At 40.6% G+C, this 18,694-nt stretch overlaps 1 protein-coding gene and 1 long non-coding RNA gene across 4 annotated transcripts in view; one reads left to right on the top strand and one right to left on the bottom strand.

Moving 5' to 3' along the window:
- Positions 1 to 18,694, top strand: part of ADAMTS9 (ADAM metallopeptidase with thrombospondin type 1 motif 9) — a 172,612-nt gene that overhangs the window by 102,414 nt on the left and 51,504 nt on the right. For both annotated transcript variants that reach the window (XM_031009301.3, XM_031009302.3), the window contains one exon: positions 17,323 to 17,490. In XM_031009301.3, the coding sequence (XP_030865161.3) occupies positions 17,323 to 17,490 (168 nt within the window). The remainder of the gene's footprint in view (positions 1 to 17,322; positions 17,491 to 18,694) is intronic.
- Positions 1 to 18,694, bottom strand: part of LOC109026334 (uncharacterized) — a 32,570-nt gene that overhangs the window by 7,699 nt on the left and 6,177 nt on the right. Inside the window, exons 2-5 of one of the 2 annotated variants that reach the window (XR_010132865.1) lie at positions 16,786 to 17,199; positions 8,333 to 8,440; positions 3,175 to 3,303; positions 2,310 to 2,548 (exon numbers count right to left, since the gene is read on the bottom strand). This is a non-coding gene — a long non-coding RNA (uncharacterized lncRNA). The remainder of the gene's footprint in view (positions 1 to 2,309; positions 2,549 to 3,174; positions 3,304 to 8,332; positions 8,441 to 16,785; positions 17,200 to 18,694) is intronic. The other variant, XR_008678716.2, reaches the window with a different exon arrangement.

The following is an 18,694-nucleotide window of genomic DNA, read 5'->3' as shown; positions in this document are numbered from 1 at the left end:
GATTTTAAGAAAAAAGCAACCAGTATTAAGCACATATTGGGTGCTATCTCTGGCATTTTTAGTAGAAATGGAATAACTTGAGGTAATAAATCTAAGTATTTTCTTTATTTAGTAGATATATAGATAGTCAGGATGATAGATTTTATTAGAGCCAGTCAGGTGACTTTACAGATGTTCATGGTGATGAGGCTCCTTGCAGAAAGTAAGATGCTATAGCACTTACAAGTGAATTATGAAAAATGGTAAAATTTACTAAAATGTGATCTCACCGTAACTCTCTGGTTGAAATAAAGCATATTCAATGCATTGGAACGTCTTCCAAACTATTTATTGAGCTAAAATTAAGCTATAGGAGCTGAACTCTGCTTTTAGCAATGCTGAGTCTTGTTCATTCCCATTGGTAAGACAGTCAACCACCTTGAACCCTGTTCTTGCATCCTCTTCCTCTCATCACCCCTCATTCTCACAACTACCTCTGTATTCCTTAGTCCATGTGGCAGGTGAATAATAAAACAGTTACGTTTGGGAACTTGGTAAGATGAACAGAGGGAAATACAACAGGGAAAAAGCAGACTGTGTTTGCTTCCTTTTTCTTAGCTAGGACAGAGGAAGAAATATAGACAGAGCCAACACATTTTAAGTGAAAAACTGTCTCCCCAACCATTTATTTAATTGCCCCATACCTGAATTTCCTTCTGCCTAATGAAACCCACAGTTCAAACTGGGTGCCTCTCTCAAACTAGGCATACTATAAACAATGTTGAAATGAATGAATGAGCTCAGCTACTCAGGTGCTGAACTCCTTATCACATTAGCCCAGAAATATGGAAGTAAAGAGCTAACTGGTAGAAGGGAATCATTAAAAAGAAAGGCATAGGATTATTTAGTGCTGTTGTATTAATACTGATGATATCCTGACTTAGAGAGTTGTATGGTATTTACGTAAAAGAGTGTCCTTGATTTGAGGAAAAAAGAGTTTTAGAGATGATGGGATGTTATGTCTCTAAATTACTCTCAAATTTTTCAGGGAAAGACAAAATAATAATAGCATATAGAGAGAGAGATGGGGGGAGCAAATGTGGTGAAATGTTGGCAATTGGGGACTCAGGATGAGGGGATAAGGGAGATCTTTATGATATTCTTGCAATCTTTCTATAAGTTGGAAAATTTTCAAAATAAGTTACTTTATAAAATTTCTTAAAGAAACAAATGTATTCAGAGTGTGTTTTTTCCTTCACAAGGAAGTAAAGAGTAGATCTGGATTTATTTCACAACTTTAAAAATTCTGACACATTCCAGGAAGCTGTTTTTAATCTGAGATTTGCACTGTAATGTGATAAAAAAAGGGAGTGGGGTGTGGCAGAGCTCAGCAGAAACAGAATCTTTCCTACTTTTTTATTGGCCTTTTCCCATGATTTTCTCTTTCCTAAGCCTTCTCTCCTCCTCCCTCCTCCCCATCCCACCCATGCAGCTAAACTGAAAGGCCTCTGAGAATGGTGCATTTTTTTTGCTTCCCTTTTCCCAGGGGAATCTAGACTTTTATTGCATCTCTTCCTAGTAAATTCCAGTAAATATCTGGCCATATGCAAACTCCCCCTTTTCTTAATCGACTGCTACCCAGTCCACATCCAGATTCCTTTGAAAATGAAAGCATTTTCCCAAAAATGTGTGCTGTTTGTTTTCCTTGAGATTAATAAAAGCCCCACCTAGCCCACTTACCTATTCCTGCCTTGGTATGTGTCCTTTCTTGGTGAAATCATTATTTCCTTCTTTTTGGTTGTCTTTGAATCAGACGTAACATATCCGAGCCCCCCGCAGGGTGCAGGGTCATGGACATAATGTCAGGGAGGAAGTGCTGTTCAGAAGAACGTGTTTGTTCATTGTAATTGGGATCTTCATTGTTGTGCATGGGAATTGATTTCACGTTGTACACGGCACGTTTTCTATAGATGGGGGCTTCCCAACCCTTTTAGCTGGAGCCCCTGACTTCATTGAGCGGATGTTCAGCAGGCCCCTTACAACTCCCATCAACAAAGAATCTCTGTGTGCCCTGACCTCACCAAGTCAATTTGAATCAATTCAGTTTTGAGAACTTGCTGAAGGACTTTCTGAGAACCTTAGTATAATTGAATAGTTCTCAATTGGGAGGTGATTTTAGCCTGCGGTGGACATTTGGCAATGTCTGGAGACAGTTTTCGTTGTTACGATGGGGATGCAGGTGCTATGGGCATCTAGTGGGTAGAGGCCAGGAATGCTGCTTAATAGTCTACAATGCACAGCAGAACCCCAACAACAAAGAATTGGCTTACCCCAAATCTGGAAATAGTGCCACCATTGAGACATTTGGAGCCTCATTCAAAAGTGAAAGCTGAAAGTGGTAGTTGCAAGTCCCGTAGCTATCTGAAAGCTCTTCTCTCTGGAGAGTTGAATTTCCCATAAAATGTAGGTGAGATTCCAGGGAGCCATCAAGGTCAGTCAAAACAAAGAAAGGTTTTCAAGGATGAGCTGAAAATATGAGATCTCAAACTTGTCTCACCAGACTGTGAATCTGCAAATCAACAAGCACCATCACTCATTTTGTGGGGCGGGGTTGTGGGTTAAAAGAGGTGGCAGATATTGTAAATGTGTGCAGATGTGCCCAACTGACCAACAGACATTCTGCATGGCAACTTTGACAAGAGTAATAAACTAAAAACAGCATAAATGTGGGTGGGCATTTCTAAGAAAACAAGGGTTATATCCTCATCATGTTCATAATGTTAGCATTGTCTGATAGCACTGATGGTTCTTATATAGAGATTCCTTTTTAAGTTTATGTTTCAAACAGAGCTTCCCATATCAGTGATAGAATTTGAATATATGAATAGGTCAGCAGCATCTAGGAATTGGTCAGACTTGAGCGTCAGAGTTGAGTATATAGGTTTCTCTTTTGAGAACTCTTCTGGAAGTAGGATTAATTCTAGTGAGCATTTTACCTGATAATTTCTGATTAGGGACTAAGACAGCAGTACCTAAAGTGTTCCGTGAATTGTGAATAGGTATGAAGCAGGGTTTCCCAACCTTGGCACTATTCATGTTTGGGGCCAGATAATTTTTTGTTGTAGGGACTGTTTGGGACATTGTAGATGCTTATCAGCATCCTTGACCTCTACCTACTGGATGCCAATAGCATACCCCCTCGGTTGTGACAGTGAAAAATATCTTCAGACGTTGCCAAATGTTCCCTGGGAGGCAATATCACCCTTCCTTTTCTGCCAGGTAGTTCTATGAATTTCTCACAGCAGAATTTCTCTTTCCATATTCCTGTGGGCATTAGAGGGGTAGAACATCAGCATTTACCAGACGTATTTGATACTAAGTCCCTATTTGTTAAGTCAGAGAAGTCTGAGGTTATAAAATCATTCCCTTCCTCCTCAAAGGGAAGTGAAATCCTTATATTGTAGAGATCACCAAGTTTTCATAGTCAGAAGTTTCCACTTTGTCTGGGTTTTTAAAAAACCTATCAGAGAAGACTATACATAGGGGATCACCTTTTCCAAATATGTGGCATTAACTTGGCTTTCCTATACATGAACTTCTGGGGAAGCAAGTTTCTGCAGTTCTACCTCCTCGCACCTCCTCTTTTCCACTCTGCAAATCTTTGCTCCTCCAGCAGATGGCAAATGCTATATATTTCCCAACCCCAACCCCCATGCCACACAAACACACTCAAAATGGCAGGCACAACTCTGAGATCAGAGGGTCAGAAAACATTTTAGATGATATGTCTTGGTCCCCAGAAGGAAAATCAATCTCAATTCTTTTCCTTTAAAAAGGTCATTAACAATGGCCATAAACACTAGTAGTGACTCCAAAGCTTTGAGACTGGAGAAGAAATCTGTTGGTAGAGGGAAGGCAAAGAAAATAAACCCAAGACACTGTCATCAACCTCAGAAATTTTATGGTGGGACCTACACTCTAATGAAACATTGGATTTTCTCTGCAATGTTCAAACTTTATTTGATGGAAGACCACAGAAATATCTATTAAAGAACAGACTTATGCACTGGTGCCCAATGTGGAAGAGATCTTGGTTTTCCATAAGGAAAGTGGATGCTGTCTTTCAGAATTAATTGGAACCTTAAATTACCAATTGGCTATGTGAAAAGCCCTTTAAAATTAGAAATTGAATTTTGACTTTTGCCTAACTGTAATCTTACCGGTAATTCTAGGCTATAAATTGAGCACATGCAACTGTTTTGCCTGGGAAAGAATCCCTAAAAAATGAGAAATCTTGGCCAGGCATGGTGACTTACTTTGGGAAGCCCAAGGCAGGTGGTTTGCTTGAGCCCAGGAGTTCGAGACCAGCCTTGGCAACGTGGTGAAATCCCATCTCTACCAAAAATACAAAAATTAGCCAGTCTCACAACCTGGTCTCTAAATAAATAAATAAATAGATTAAAATTTTAAATAAAATTAAAAATTTTTTTAAAAAGAAAAATTGCCCCTAAACAAAGACAAACCACCACCACCAAAAAGCTCACTGCTCTGAATGAATGACCTTCTCCACTTCAGTAGTTACCAACTGATGGACAATTAATTGTCTTACATTTCCTGATGTGGCACATAAAGGTGCCCATTTGCAGTTGGCCAAATGGATTTGACTAGAAGTGGAAAATAATAACAAAGGCCCTCATTTATTAAACTTCTGATGTGAGCCCTGGCCTTGACCAGGTCCTTTGTGTGCATTATTGCCAATCCTCTTATAATCCTTGCAAAATAGGTCTCATGATGTCTATTGAGCAGATAGGAAAACTGAGATTTAGGGAAGTTAAGAAAGGTTCCCAATAATTATACAGTCAGTAATTATTGGATCCAGACCTGATGGACTCCAAAGCCCCATGTTTTTCCACTGCCTCTCTTGGGGAGCTTTCAAAACTTCTAGAAACATGAATTTTGGTTTGTGATGCATTAAAGAAACAAGCCTGAGTAGAAACCAGTTCAGCCCTCTTTTGCTTTATAAAAGTCCCTGGGACTGAGTCCTTGGAATCTGAATGTTTCCCAAGGGTTTTTAGCCAGATTCCTGATTTTGTTTGTTTTACTTATCACAAGTCAGAGATAGCTGAATATTTGCATTTCTGAATAGGATCTTTTTTTACATTTCACTTAGTTTTGAATGGCTTTCAAAGAAACTCAAATTTGGACTGGATCACCCAGCAACCTCAGGCCAGAGCTTTGAAATGGATCAGTTTCCCCCTGGACTTTTACAGCATCCTAAAATGATGAGAATTAGTACATTTGTAAGGAAAGGTCCTACTGAGCTAAGAAAATGTGGTCTTTCTGGACACGGCCTGATCCTAATATTTGGGTAAAAAGTCCCCTCCATAAGAGGTAGACTTGGTGGGGACTGGCTGTAGAGAGTTTGCAGGAGGGTGGCTATGATTTCATTCTATCAAATTCACTCTACAAAATCTTGGGCTCGGTGTTGGTTTTAGAGTCCTGGATATCCTATACTTAGAAAGCAAGGCTTTTTCTAAATGAAAGAAAACTTATTTAAAAAATTGATCAGGATCACTGAGACACATTGTTTTGGAACAGAAGAGTGAATCTTCAGTTTTATGCTTTTAGATGTTTCCAGCCAGAAGAAAGAAAATACCTGGCCTGGATAAAACCCATTCTTGAGTATTGCATTTCATTGTATTCTGTTTTTCATATATATATATATATATATATATATATATATATATATATATATATATATATATATATACACACACACACATACATTTTTGCACCCATCTGACAAAAAATGTCACTCTAAGATGACATCTTCAGGGAGAGGAAACAACATTATATGACACTCAGGGTATGTGGTGGGATCAGTGGCTAAGAATGCACTGTCAATGTTTCTTGCATTTACAGGGCAGTGTAGTATTCTGAGTTCCTAGCTTCTGCCTCGTCGGCTTGTTTTATATGATATTCTCAGATAATGTTCCCTTTAGATGTCACCTGTGCATTTAGTTCTGTAGATATGAGTTGTTAAATATTAAACCACAAGAATATGTGGCTAGTTTTGGACTGAATGGATATAAGAGACAGGAGACAGCAATTGTTATTTATTTGGTTCTAACAATAAACTGAGCATTGTGCAGAATGTTTACTTAATCTTTATTCTTGCGAGATAAGTGGTTCTAGGTTCTATTGGATATTATTTATTCACTTGTTTCATGCATTCATTTGGACATTCCATAAATGTTTGAGCGTTTTTTATAAACCAGGTACCATTCTAGGCATTTTGGATATAGGAGTGAAAAAAAACACACAAAAACCTTTGAACTCATTACGCTTACATTCTAGTGGAGAGTGGAGACAAGCTACGAATCACAAACAAAACAAAAAAGTCAAATATATATTATGAAAGAAGATGACAATTGCCATAGATAAAAATAAATTAGGGAAGAAGGATAGGAGATAGCATAGAAGAGTAGGTGAGAATTAGATTAAATTAATTTAGAGCTTAATTAAATTAATTAAAAGGAGGTTTAGGGAGGTCTCCATTAAGAAAGTGACATTTGAGCAAACGTAGGGGAAAATACAAAAGGAAGCCATGTGAGTATCTGGGAGAAGAGTATTACAGGTTAAGGCCTGAAAGCGGGAGTACACCAGGCATCTCTTAGTGATAGCAAAGAGACTAATGTGGCTAGAACAGAGGATGTGAATGATAGGATAGGAAATTACAGATGAAACTGAGGGAGACGAACATGGAGGCAGACTGTTGGGCAAGTAGAGAAAGGAGGGTTAGCCTATTGGAAGGAGTTTTTGTTTTCACTTTGAGATAGGAAGGGACTGGCAGTGAAAACGTGGGTGGAGGCACTAAGTAGGAACATGAATTTGTTTTTAAAGGTTGACTCTGGCTTCTGAATTTAGCAGAGGGTACAGGAGGAACACAGATGGAAGTGGTAAGACCATTGTAGTAACTCAGATGAGAGAAAGCATTGCTCAGATGACAGTGGTCACAAGGGAAGTGGTAAGGAGTGGTAGGATTTGGAAGAATTTTTGAGATAGTGCCAAAGGATTAGCTGAGAGTTGACTATGGGGTGCAAGAGTCAGATAAGGGGTCAAAATGACTCCCGTTTTATGGACTGGACAAGTGAAAGGATGGAGTTGCCACCGATTAAAATGGGGAAGCCTACAGGAAGAACAGATTTGTGGAGGAAGAGCAGGACTTCTGTTTTGAACATGTTAAGTTTGAGATGTGTAGGCGTCATCACTTCATATCTCTGTTAAACAGAATTGAATATAGATGTTTGCAGTGGTTAAGCATCCTGCCAAAAATAACAAAGAAAGATATTTCCAGTCAGACCAGGTCTGACTGTCCTAACACCCTGCTGCCTCAATCTTTTGATTTCCATCTGAATACATCTCAGAGTAGTGTAGGAATCATTTGAATTTGCAGAAAACCATCAAATGTAATTTTAGCCTTTTTCAATGCCAAGTCTTCTGTGCTGTGAGCCATTTACATTTTATCTGGTTATTACTGCTCATCCCGTCCTTTCATAGTGGTACTTTTGAGCCTTTTTTTTTTTTTAACCAAAGGAAGGCAGGAAGAGGAGACAAGAAAAGCCACAAAGGACTTGAATAATGCATATCGAGAGTGACTGTGTGCTGTCCAAACTCCCGATAGAGCAATGCTAAATTGGAGGATGGCATCTAATTTGATAATGGTTAAAATGACCTTTATCCCTGCTGCTGAGATACATTTCTCCGGATACAGGCTCAGACACGTATGCAAATCTTAGTTCTGGAGTTGGCATTAATACCCACCCACAAGTAAATTAATTACATAAGCTGCTTCCCAAAAATGTTATACAATTTTCAGGATAGTCTGCCTGACATGCTGGCCTGTAAAGATGCTCCTTTCACAATGAGCTTACAGAAGAAGGGCCAGACAGGCAGAGAAAGCAAGACTGGAGGAAGCAACTGAATTAACTGTGTCCTGGTGTCTTTTAAATGACTTGTTGACACATAGATAGTTCTTTGGGAAGAGAGCAAGATCCAAGGGGCAGACATTGGTTAGGTACATGGATCGCTTCTCTACAGAAGCGTTTCAGAAGGTGGCTGAAGCTTTCCAGCTCTGTCCCCTGACTGCTTTTGACAGTAGCATAAGTCATGTCAAGTGGGTCTGCCCCAGCACTGTCATCTCCTAGCAGACTGACATCTCCAGGTAGCCTTGAACTCTCCAGTCCAGGCCTTCAATCACAGTCCACCTTGAGAGTACCAAGAAACTTTGGTCACTGTTCCTACCAGTCATAGCTTTCCCACCAATTACTTACTCAGACACAACTTCACTCACCTCTGGAACAAATTTCTCACCCACCGCCCTCCCTGTCTTCCAGACGGCTTTCATAAATAATCCCATGGCAGGCATAGAGTGGGTCCTTGTATTATCTTCGCCTCTTTCCTGAAAAATGTGAACATCATTATTCTGCTGATGTCAGGTTACAAATAATCACCAGGTAAACCTTGAAAGGGAAAAGAAGTCCTACAAAAACAGGCAATGTGTTTGGGAATAAGGAATCAACAGGGTAATAGAGCCCTGTTACCCACATGAGGGGTAACACTGCCTGGTGATTATTGTCATCAGTTCCCCAGGGTACCCCTGGATATAGCCATGATAGAATTCACCAGGTGCTACATTTGCAGATTTCCTTGGTTTTTGTTTCTTTCTTGATGGGGAAGACAACGGTAAAATATTTCCACTCTTGCAGAACAAAAAGAGCCCTAATTTGGGTTTCATAGCTTGCATAACTAATTTCATATACTGCTACATTTAATGTTAAAATTTATTTTCCCCTCTAATATGAAGTTGTTACATTGTGAGATCGAAGGTTGGGGAACTGGAGAGCCCTGTCCCCCATATTCCTGGGGGCGATGGGGTGGGAGTGGAAGATGTGAGCCCCTCGTTGTCTCCCTTTATTTGCCTGGCCCTGCCATCTCCTTTACTAAGCATATGCAGGGCCACCTACTTGGTTCTCATATTGACAGCAGCCTTCGACTGTGCTCCAAGAGTTGACATGTGAATCTTGGTTCCTTTTCTTAGACCTTTGTAGCATTGCAAAGGCTGGAGTGTTGGGGGGCAGTGGGGATGGGAGGATGGCCTAATGCCCCATCCGGCTGGGATGACCGTGACTCCCACATCCGCTTTCTTCCTTGGTGTTCCCTGCCAATCTCAGGCGCTCTCAGCTCCTTTTCATGGTAATAAGTGCCAGGGTGGTCCCAGACATAAACAGCCATCAGGCAGGCCTTGTCAACACTGGCTTTACGCCCTGAAGTCACAGCCCTTGTTTCCTGGTAAAGCTTTCTCTCCATTTTTCCTCAATATTTTGGTTGTCGCTGCCACTGTTCAGAGCCATTCTTGTTTTGTGAGAAGCCTGTAAAACCTCCCCTAAGTGAGTTCATTGCCAATAAGGAGATATGTTTTTTGACAAAGGACTGTGACAACTCTCACAGCAGAGCAGGGCGTGGCAGGGAAGTGAGTGACTGTGGATTCTGTAATGGTTATCATTGACGCTGCTTCTGTGGCTCAGGACATTTAAAGAAATGGCATAACAAGAGACAAGGGAGAAACGCAGGAGTTCTTGAGAAAACCTAAGTGTAAGCAGGGAATGATGGAGTAGAAAAGGGATGTGGCATTCAGATATAGCATCTTTCCTCTCCTTACTCTGGTGAGAAGAGACAATACTGGTAAGTAATAGTCTCTAAGAGAGAAAAGGGCACTACAGAAGGAATCTTCAACGTATATAACTGCTCTGTGGATTGATTTCTCTGGGACCTTTGGAAAGAAAAGCACTTTGCCCATTCACAGGGATGAGATCTTGCCAAAGTCCTACCTTTACCTATCAATGCCTCTGTTAGAATGTTAGACTCCATTAGTTAACAAAAATTTTTTAAACTCACCTTTTAAACTTCGTGTTAAGAGATATTTTAAAAGGGTCCACTGAATAGAAATAATAGTAGTAATGATGCAAAAAAAAATGTACCATTTGTATGCTGTCTGGCTGAAACACAAAGAGCTTTGCATGCATTGTCTCATTTAATTGTAACACAGTGATATTGGGTACAGATACTACTATTCTCCCATCTTACAGAGAACAAATCTGAGCTGAGAGAGGTGAAGTCACTTGCCCCTAGTGGCACCTTGGTAAAATGACAGGTAGGGTAGGATTCCAGCCCAGGCCTGTCTGACTCTCAAACCTTTGCAACATTTTAGAGCAAAATGAAGACAAGCACCCTCCCCACCACCCCAGCTGCCACTTCCTGTGTGGCAGCACCAAAGCACCCCTTGGAATTTGCTCTTCGCTGGTGCTTTGGAACAAGAGGTTGTTACATTCTTGCTTGGGGGTGAGAAAGAATCAGAGTGCGTGGTTAGCTGTGGTTTTTGAACAACACCATAACCTAGCCCCAGGCCCCCATTGCAACTGGAGCCAAACAGCATTCTGTGCTAGGGACAGAAGCTTCTTCAGCCTGCATTTTCTCCTTCCCTGCTGTGTGACCTTGGGCACAACATCTCTCCTTTTCTCTAGTCTTGAATTTGTAAAATAAATAGATGGACAGAATAATCTTTGAGATGCCCTGCAGATTGAGCATTCAAGAGATTTTTCCTTGGTGAATTGCCAGGGGGCCAAAATGTACAACCTGCAGCCTTCCCTTCTTGACCATGTAAAGAGCATTCACCCGTCAATGGAAATAGTAATTTACTACGTGGCATCTGGCAGGCCTCAACGAGTTAATAAACCCTGAAAAATGTCCAAGAGAAAAGTAGGGTAGCTTCAGTCAAGGGGAAATGTGGCCCTTTATTTATGGGATTGTGTGTTTGCTTTTTGTAGTGTCTTTCTTCACAGGCACTAAAGGTGTTGTGAGAAAAGGCATTAAAGTCAGAGCTATTAACATTGCGTAGCTACTCTCTTCGTGGGAGAATGAGGAATCAGGCAACTCTAAAAGTCTTAAGAGACATTTCCTGAGGTCCTTGCTTTCTGTTGTTGTCATGGGTAAGTAGAGGTGAGCAACTGGTTGTCTTAACCAGGCCATTTTTCCAGTGTAGCTTAAGGATTAAAGTGGTTGGGGTGTGTGTGTGGGGAGGGGTGCGGTGTGTGTGTGTGTCTTGCCCTCTCAACCAGGCTGGAGTGCAGTAGCACAGTCATAGCTCACTAACCCCAAACCCCTAGGCTCAATCAATGCTCCTTACTCAGTTGCCCAAGCAGTTGGAACAACAGCTGTGCATCATCATGCCCAGCTAATTTTTCTTTTTCTTTTTTTTTTTTTTTTTTTTGTAGAGATGGGGTCTTGTCATGTTGCCCAGGCCGGTCTCAAACTCCTGGGTTCAAGTGATCCTCCCACCTCTCCTCCCAAAATTCTGGGATTAAAGTCATGAGCCAGAGTGACCAGCCATGCTGTATGTAAAGCCTAACTCTCCTGCTTCCTGGTGCTATGACCCTGGGCAAGTGACGTCACCTCTTTGACCCTCAGTCTCCTTATCGATACAAAAAAAATCCTAATAGCTCCTGAGCCACCAGACTGCTGTTGGAATTAAATGAGAGAAACCAGTGTTCTTTATCCCAATATCCTGCTCGTAATAAGAACACAATGAAAGGTAGCTAGTATGATTTTCAGGAGTTCTGCTCAAACTGAAAGAGAGTGCTCTTGGGGTGGCCTTTTTGAATCTAAATAACTTGTGCCAAATGAGTTCAGCATTAGCACCGTGAGTCGGATTCCAGGTGGTTCTTTCATTCCGGCCTTTACAAAAACATGACATTGGTTTATAGTACACCTCTGTGATGGCTATAGTTTTCATATGTCCATTCATTTCCATAAATATTTGCTGACTGACTACAGTGTGGAAAGCAGCAAGTAAACATGTATGAGTTGCAGCTACTATCTTTTTTCCATGTGGTAAGCCCCACATGGTTTTCCAGGCCTTCCACTGAGCAATGTTTGAAACTTTGATCACTAAATCTATATCCTTGTGTTTATGGTCTTTCTTCAGTGGAATAGTAGGTACAGGCTGGCATCTCCTTTGCCTCCCCCAACAGTGTGATGCTGATGCAGTATTCACTTCATTTGTCACTGTCATTGGGAAAGGCAGTCCTGAACCTTGGGCATATGCGTTGCATCCTTTCTGATGACATACTTTCCAGAGGAGCTGTGATTTTATGTTTTGTTAAAGTTAAAAGGAGAGTGGAATCAAGAAGAGTTTGTTGTTGTATGAAAAGATACAACTGAATATTTTTTAAATGAAGTGATTTAGATGTTATTTTCATAGTCTGTAGACTCACAAGGGAAAGGCCTTGAATAGTAATTCCTTCAGTCTCCTGTCTCAAAACACCTATCTGAGTGATGGTTAGCCATCTGTTGTCAAAAATCCTTAGATCAGAAGAGCTTTGACAACTTGGTAATAGGTTCTTGTGTATGACATTTCTCTTGGCCTTTCAGTGCTTGTTATTTCTCACCTGCTGTCAGCCAGTCCTGTGGCTGGAAATATGGACTAGTTGGTCAGCACCCCCATTTCATATTTCACGTATACAGAATCTCATCAATCCAGACCGCTTGGGGATGGGAATCACCTAGATACATAGAACTGTGCCCAGACACTGTGCTAGGGCTGTCCCCCTGGCCCATGCATTAGTCCTTGCATAGCAGGCATCTGCTATAACTCAGGCAGTCCTGGTCCTCATTCAGTCCCCTTCTAGTGCTTTTTCTAAGCCCCTGCCTTTTTTTTCTTTTTCCTTTTTTTTTTTTGAGATGGAGTCTCACTCACTCTGTCGCCAGGCTGGAGTGCAGTGGAGGATCTTGGCTCACTGCAACCTCCACCTCCCAGGTTCAAGTGATTCTCCTTCCTCAGCCTCCTGAGTAGCTGGAACTACAGGTGCATGCCACCATGCCCAGCTAATTTTTGTATTTTTGGTAGAGACGGGGTTTCACCATGTTGGTTAGAATGGTCCTGATCTCTTGACCTTGTGATCCGCCCGCCTCGGCCTCCCAAAGTGCTGGGATTACAGGCGTGAGCCACCGCACCCAGCCGCCCCTGCTTTTTCTAAGCCCCTGCATCTTCCAGCCCCACCCAGAAGCCTCTTTCTGGCCAGATCCTGTGTACATCTCTGACCTCTACCTTCCCCTTCTTATTCCTTCTTGGTTCCTCATGGTATCTTTAGCAACTCTGTGTAGAAATCCATCTTGTTTTGGATGTCCAGGTCCTTGGCAGCCTCAGCAACCCCAGGGATCCCATTCTCTTTAGTTCTCCAGCCCTTCTCATTCAGGCAGACAAACCAGGGCTGTTTTCTGGCTTCTCAATAACTAAGAAACCACGTTCCTCGGTATAAGTGAAAGGACCAGTGTGGGGCATCCCTAAAACCAGAGACAGCACACCAAACCCAAATTCGTCTGCACCATATCCAGTGCTACTGCTTGAGAGAGAGCCCTCGATAGAGGTTAAGAACAGACGGCCCATGTCTTGAGTTTCCTTTCCACCAGATGAATTGAAATGCAAGGATTTCAGGCTCTTAGATCTTAATTAGTGAAAAGTGTTAACACAATCTCCGAACAAAACACCACATTTCAACATCCCCTTCAAGCCACCCCACAGAAACAAAAGCCTGAATACCCAGGCACTTGGGATGCTGACCTTGGTGCTGCTAAGTAACAAACAGAGATTACATTGTCTGGGAGTCTTGCTCAAAGTTGGGAGGAAAATCATTCTGTTACACAAAGTTGGGTTGTTTCCCAAGAAAAAAAAGTCAGAGTCCTATTGGCAAAGTAGGAGGCTTTTTGGCTGTGAATTTGAGGAATTAAATATTCCCTAGAGCAAGAACTATCAGATGTGTAACCAATAAATAGCACGTACTAGGTGACACACTAAATTTAACGATTATGTCTCAGTGACACATGGTGATGTAAAAGTCAGTGCCTGAGAAAGGACTGGAAATGATCTGATGGAAATTTCCCTCAGAATGTAAGAGCTGAAACTTGTGTTTATTTGATTATCAAAATGATAGCCCCTCTATCAGGTCATAGTAGGCCCATTAATAAACCTGTTAGATTTGAACATTTCCACGAGCAGCTGCTTTTCTTCACTGGTAAGTTAGAAAGCATTAAAAGAAGAGTATTTGCTATCAGATTAGATACCTTGAGAATTTCCTAACTGCCTTTAGATCTTAACAATATTAGGCAGATAATATGTATGGCAAGTGCTGCATTGTTTTTTCCAAGTCAATTCCAGTCAAGTCCCCAAATTTAAAAACAAAAACAAAACCCTGGAATGGGTAGGTTGCAGCTAGTCCAGATAGTGAAAAATAAGGCATTGTATTTAGAAGCTACTTCATCCATCTTCATTCCATTACCAATAGATGTCAGTTATACCTCAGATGAATTTTTATCAGTGAGGTTGGTGATAATTTAACTATTTTTCATTGTGCTGTTATTGTTTCCAACAGAAATGTATTCATTTGTGTTGAAGTCATGTGGGAAGCACTATATAAAGCATTGTGGTTATGCCATTCTGAAAACACCGATTGTCTCCACTAATAGTACCTATCTCTATTACTGAGTTTCACTGGGTTATTGGGATGATTAAATTAGATGATGCGTATAAAGTCTTCGGGCAGTGCCTGGCTCATAAATGTGAGAGAGTTGTACCTTTTCCAATTCTTCCTCTACAGATTGTTGCCAACTTTTAGGCTGTAACTTCTGATGACCACAGTAGATTACTAAATTAATATTTCTAACAACTCTCTTTTCCCTTATATATTAAGAGACAGCTTGTTTGGACTATTTGTATATTGAAATGACTGTCCCTACAGATAGACTTGTGTTAAGGTCACCCATGTTCATTTGATTACTCTGACACAACTATGTTTCTTCACCCTAGTCAAGCAAATTTTACCACCCATGATTCTATATCCTTTAAGTTCAACTCATTTCCTAGAAATAAATATATCTTTGACTCCCAATGCTGTATCTCCCAGTTTTCCCCATCTCTGTAACTGTTATCACTATCTACCCAATTGCCCAAACCAGAAACCTGAAAGTTATCCCTGATACTGCCCTTTCCTCTCCACCCTAGAGTAGATCCATCATTTCTACTTCAAAAACATACATCTTTTTTTTTTTTTTTTTTTTTTTTTTGTGATGGAGTCTTGCTCTTTCGCCCAGGCTGGAGTACAGTGGCGCTATCTCAGCTCACTGCAAGCTCTGCCTCCCGGGTTCACACCATTCTCCTGCCTCAGCCTCCCAACTTCCCCTACCTAAGCATTCCTGAGTGACTTTCTCATTTCCACTCACACTGTATTCCCACTTGGGATCTACTCAGGCAAAGTAAATGTTTTGAAACAAAAATCAGACCATGTCTTACTCTGACTTGAAACTCTTCAGTGATTTTTCATCTTGTGCAGAATAAAACCCAAACTCATAATTGTAGCTCATAGCTTTGCTGCCTGACCCCAGGAAGTACCTCAGTGAGCCCTCTTCCAACCATTCCAGCCTGTTTGTTTCCTAGTACTTACCTCAATGAATAATCATATATTTATTTTTGTCATCACTTAATTAATGTCAGCTTCCCTCACTGGTCTGTAAGCTCCATGAAGACAGAGACTTGTCAATTTTGTTTATCGCTACATTTCTAGTACTTTGCATAATTTCTGGAACATTGTAGGTGCTCTATAAATGTTTGTCAAATAAATAAATGAATTCATTCCAAATCTAATTGAACCCTTATATTATTTTCTTTTCAGAGAAATGTTTTAAAATATTAAAATTGGTCACTATTAATAGGGATTATCTGTGTGCAAGTCATCAGCACACTTTTAGAGATTTGTGGAGATACTTCTAGGAACTTCATTCTAAAAGCCTTCTAGAATTATATCGCAAAGTCTTTATATAGATCAAACACTATAGGTTGAATGATGAATATTTTTGTTTTGGTATAGATATTTCAAGTTGGATGGCTTCCTTCCATCCTGTATACTCCATTAAGATTTTCAGAATGACTACTCCAAATCATAATATTCATAAGATTAGAGCTCAAATGAAAACAGCAATATTTTCACCTCCTAAAGTTAAAAAAATTAAAGCCAAATGTATTAATATACGTACTTCACATTTCTCTATGAGCAACTATTGAACTTTTTATAGTGGTTTGTGTTTACTAGAAAAACATGTCTGGTACATTTATGAATGGATAACTGCGAGCATGCTTGGTAATAGTGGTTGAGTTAATATGTTTCATGAGTTACATGTTTCACATGGTGCTATTTATTAGGCATAAACGGGCATGTTGGTAATTTAACAAAATCACAAAGTTAGTGGGGGAAATAAGAAATATTGAATAGAAGGAAATGACACTTGAAATCTGTTTTCATTGCGTTTTCACATTTTGTTCTTCATTCTTAAATTCGTTTCCCTCTAAAAAGCAAGACCATTATATTGGGAAATAATGTGTCTTGAAAACCTGAGCCAGCAGCTTATGATCTGAGTGGTAATGACTTCTGTAATCACTAATGAGGCAATGGACATTGCATATCTCAGCACACTCACTGGGGCCAGCCTCTTGCCTGTTTTACAAGAAGCTGTCATATCAAATTTTTGTCCCGACTCCGTGGGCACTTTGATTCCTAAACCTTTCTGAGAAACCTAATCTGAAATCAAAGTCAGGTTTCTCAGATGTGGTCAGACAAGGTCACATTTAAAACAGTCCAGTGAATCTGCAGATCAAAGTTGAAAGGTAATGCCTCCCTCCCAAAATTGGCACAGACTTACCTGCTAGCTTACCTTTCAGTTTCTAACGTGCCTTTTTCACCTCTTCCCAATGGACTGGGAAAATGAGAGCTTATCCTCTGGAAAATGGTTGAAGAGTTTTATTCTTAAATCATTTAATTAAGAAATTGAACATAGTTGTATTTTGGAAATGCACCTTTATCCCAGTCAGTGAATCACAAGGCATTTTGTTGAAGAAATATATCACTATTTCATAGTAGGACTTCTTAAAATCAGAATTTCATGGTAATTTCAGGTTCATGAGCTTTATTTTTGGCTCCAGTTCTCAGGATTTACCCACAGTCTTGAGTGAGCCAAAAATGCCACACAGGATTGCTGCTGTAATGCTGTGGACATTTTTTTTTTCAATGCCACCTTCCTTCCCTATTAAGCCTTGAGATATTATCCAAACTGGCGCTGTAAAAGAGGGGAATGGTAACTCTTGTTAGGCATTGTCTTAACATCTCAAGACGCAGGTTTTTTCTCAAACTCCATGTGATTAAAAAACAACAACAACCTTGCCATTGCTTTATATTGCAGTGTTCTGTCTCTTGTGGTCGAGGGCATAAACAACGAAATGTTTACTGCATGGCAAAAGATGGAAGCCATTTAGAAAGTGATTACTGTAAGCACCTGGCTAAGCCACATGGGCACAGAAAGTGCCGAGGAGGAAGATGCCCCAAATGGAAAGCTGGCGCTTGGAGTCAGGTGAGCAATGCTTCTCCTCTACTGACTGCTTCCTTACGTTTGGCCACGTGGCTGACCCCAGTGTGTTCACTTGTGTTTCTATGCACGGTTTTGGTTTTACCGAGGGGAGCTCGGGGACTGGGAGGAGAGAATCATTACCTAGATAGTCAGGATACTTACTAGCTGTGTGACATTGGGCTCCAGCCTCTGGAGCTTTGGATAATACCTATAATTAGGGGTGGCTGTGAGGGTGAATTCTAAGTGGAAATAGGGATCAGATGGAGCACAGATCAGCCCCTCAATACTTCACTGATGGCATTGCATTATCACCACGTAGAAAACTACTAACTCAGACTGCACTGAAGCTGACTGTGGTCACCTGGCAGAAATTGAGTCTCAGTTTATCTTGGAGGTTCTTGAAGAAAGGGCTATTGACGAAAGTACTAGAAAATACCTCTGCCCGTTTGCTTGCTTACAAAAGGTGAAGGACAGAAGAGAGAGTTCTCTGTTATTTTCTAGCTATATGACCTTGGGTAATTTAATTTTCCTGAGCCTACTACACATGGCTCTTATGACGATTTAATGCAATCATGAATGCCCAGCGCTTTGCAGGGGTCTTCACTCTAGTAGGCTCTCAAGAGTAATATTTTGTTTGGACAAGTGTGATGTGTGTATGGGATGGAGAAGGGTGTGAGTACCCAAGATACTGATTACAGTTAGACTCCACTAATTCTAAACATTTCATAAGCTAGTCAGGAACTGGGTGTGAGTTTCCCTGTTGAACTTGAAACAGGAACCTTAGAAGCTTCTGTTTAATCTATAAACACTGGATATGTGAACTAAAGCCATTCATATCAAATCCTTAGAGTAGATCTGGTAACTCCACACTTGCACATTTTCTTAGTTTGGTTGAAGGTGCTAACTTAAAAGTAATAAGGCTCAATTTCTTTTAAAACATGCTGTATTTAATGCTGCTCCTTCTCTCCACTGATCTGAATCAATGAAGTTTTACTGTATTTCCGGTGCACTGATCTGAATCAATGAAGTTTTACTGTATTTCCGGTGCTTCCATGCAGTGGAGAATCATTCAGATGACTCCAGATAATCGATGGGAATCTAGGTTCGAGGTTGGCGGGCTCTAGCATGGATTCTTCCAGAGCCTAGAATCTTGATTCTTAAGGCACCAAAGCAGCTTTGGTCATAGCGTACATTAATGTGGGGAGGA

The sequence above is a fragment of the Gorilla gorilla genome, chromosome 2, assembly GCF_029281585.2.
Source record: "Gorilla gorilla gorilla isolate KB3781 chromosome 2, NHGRI_mGorGor1-v2.1_pri, whole genome shotgun sequence".
Lineage (NCBI taxonomy): Eukaryota > Metazoa > Chordata > Mammalia > Primates > Hominidae > Gorilla > Gorilla gorilla.
This window is presented reverse-complemented; position numbering and strand designations above follow the sequence as displayed.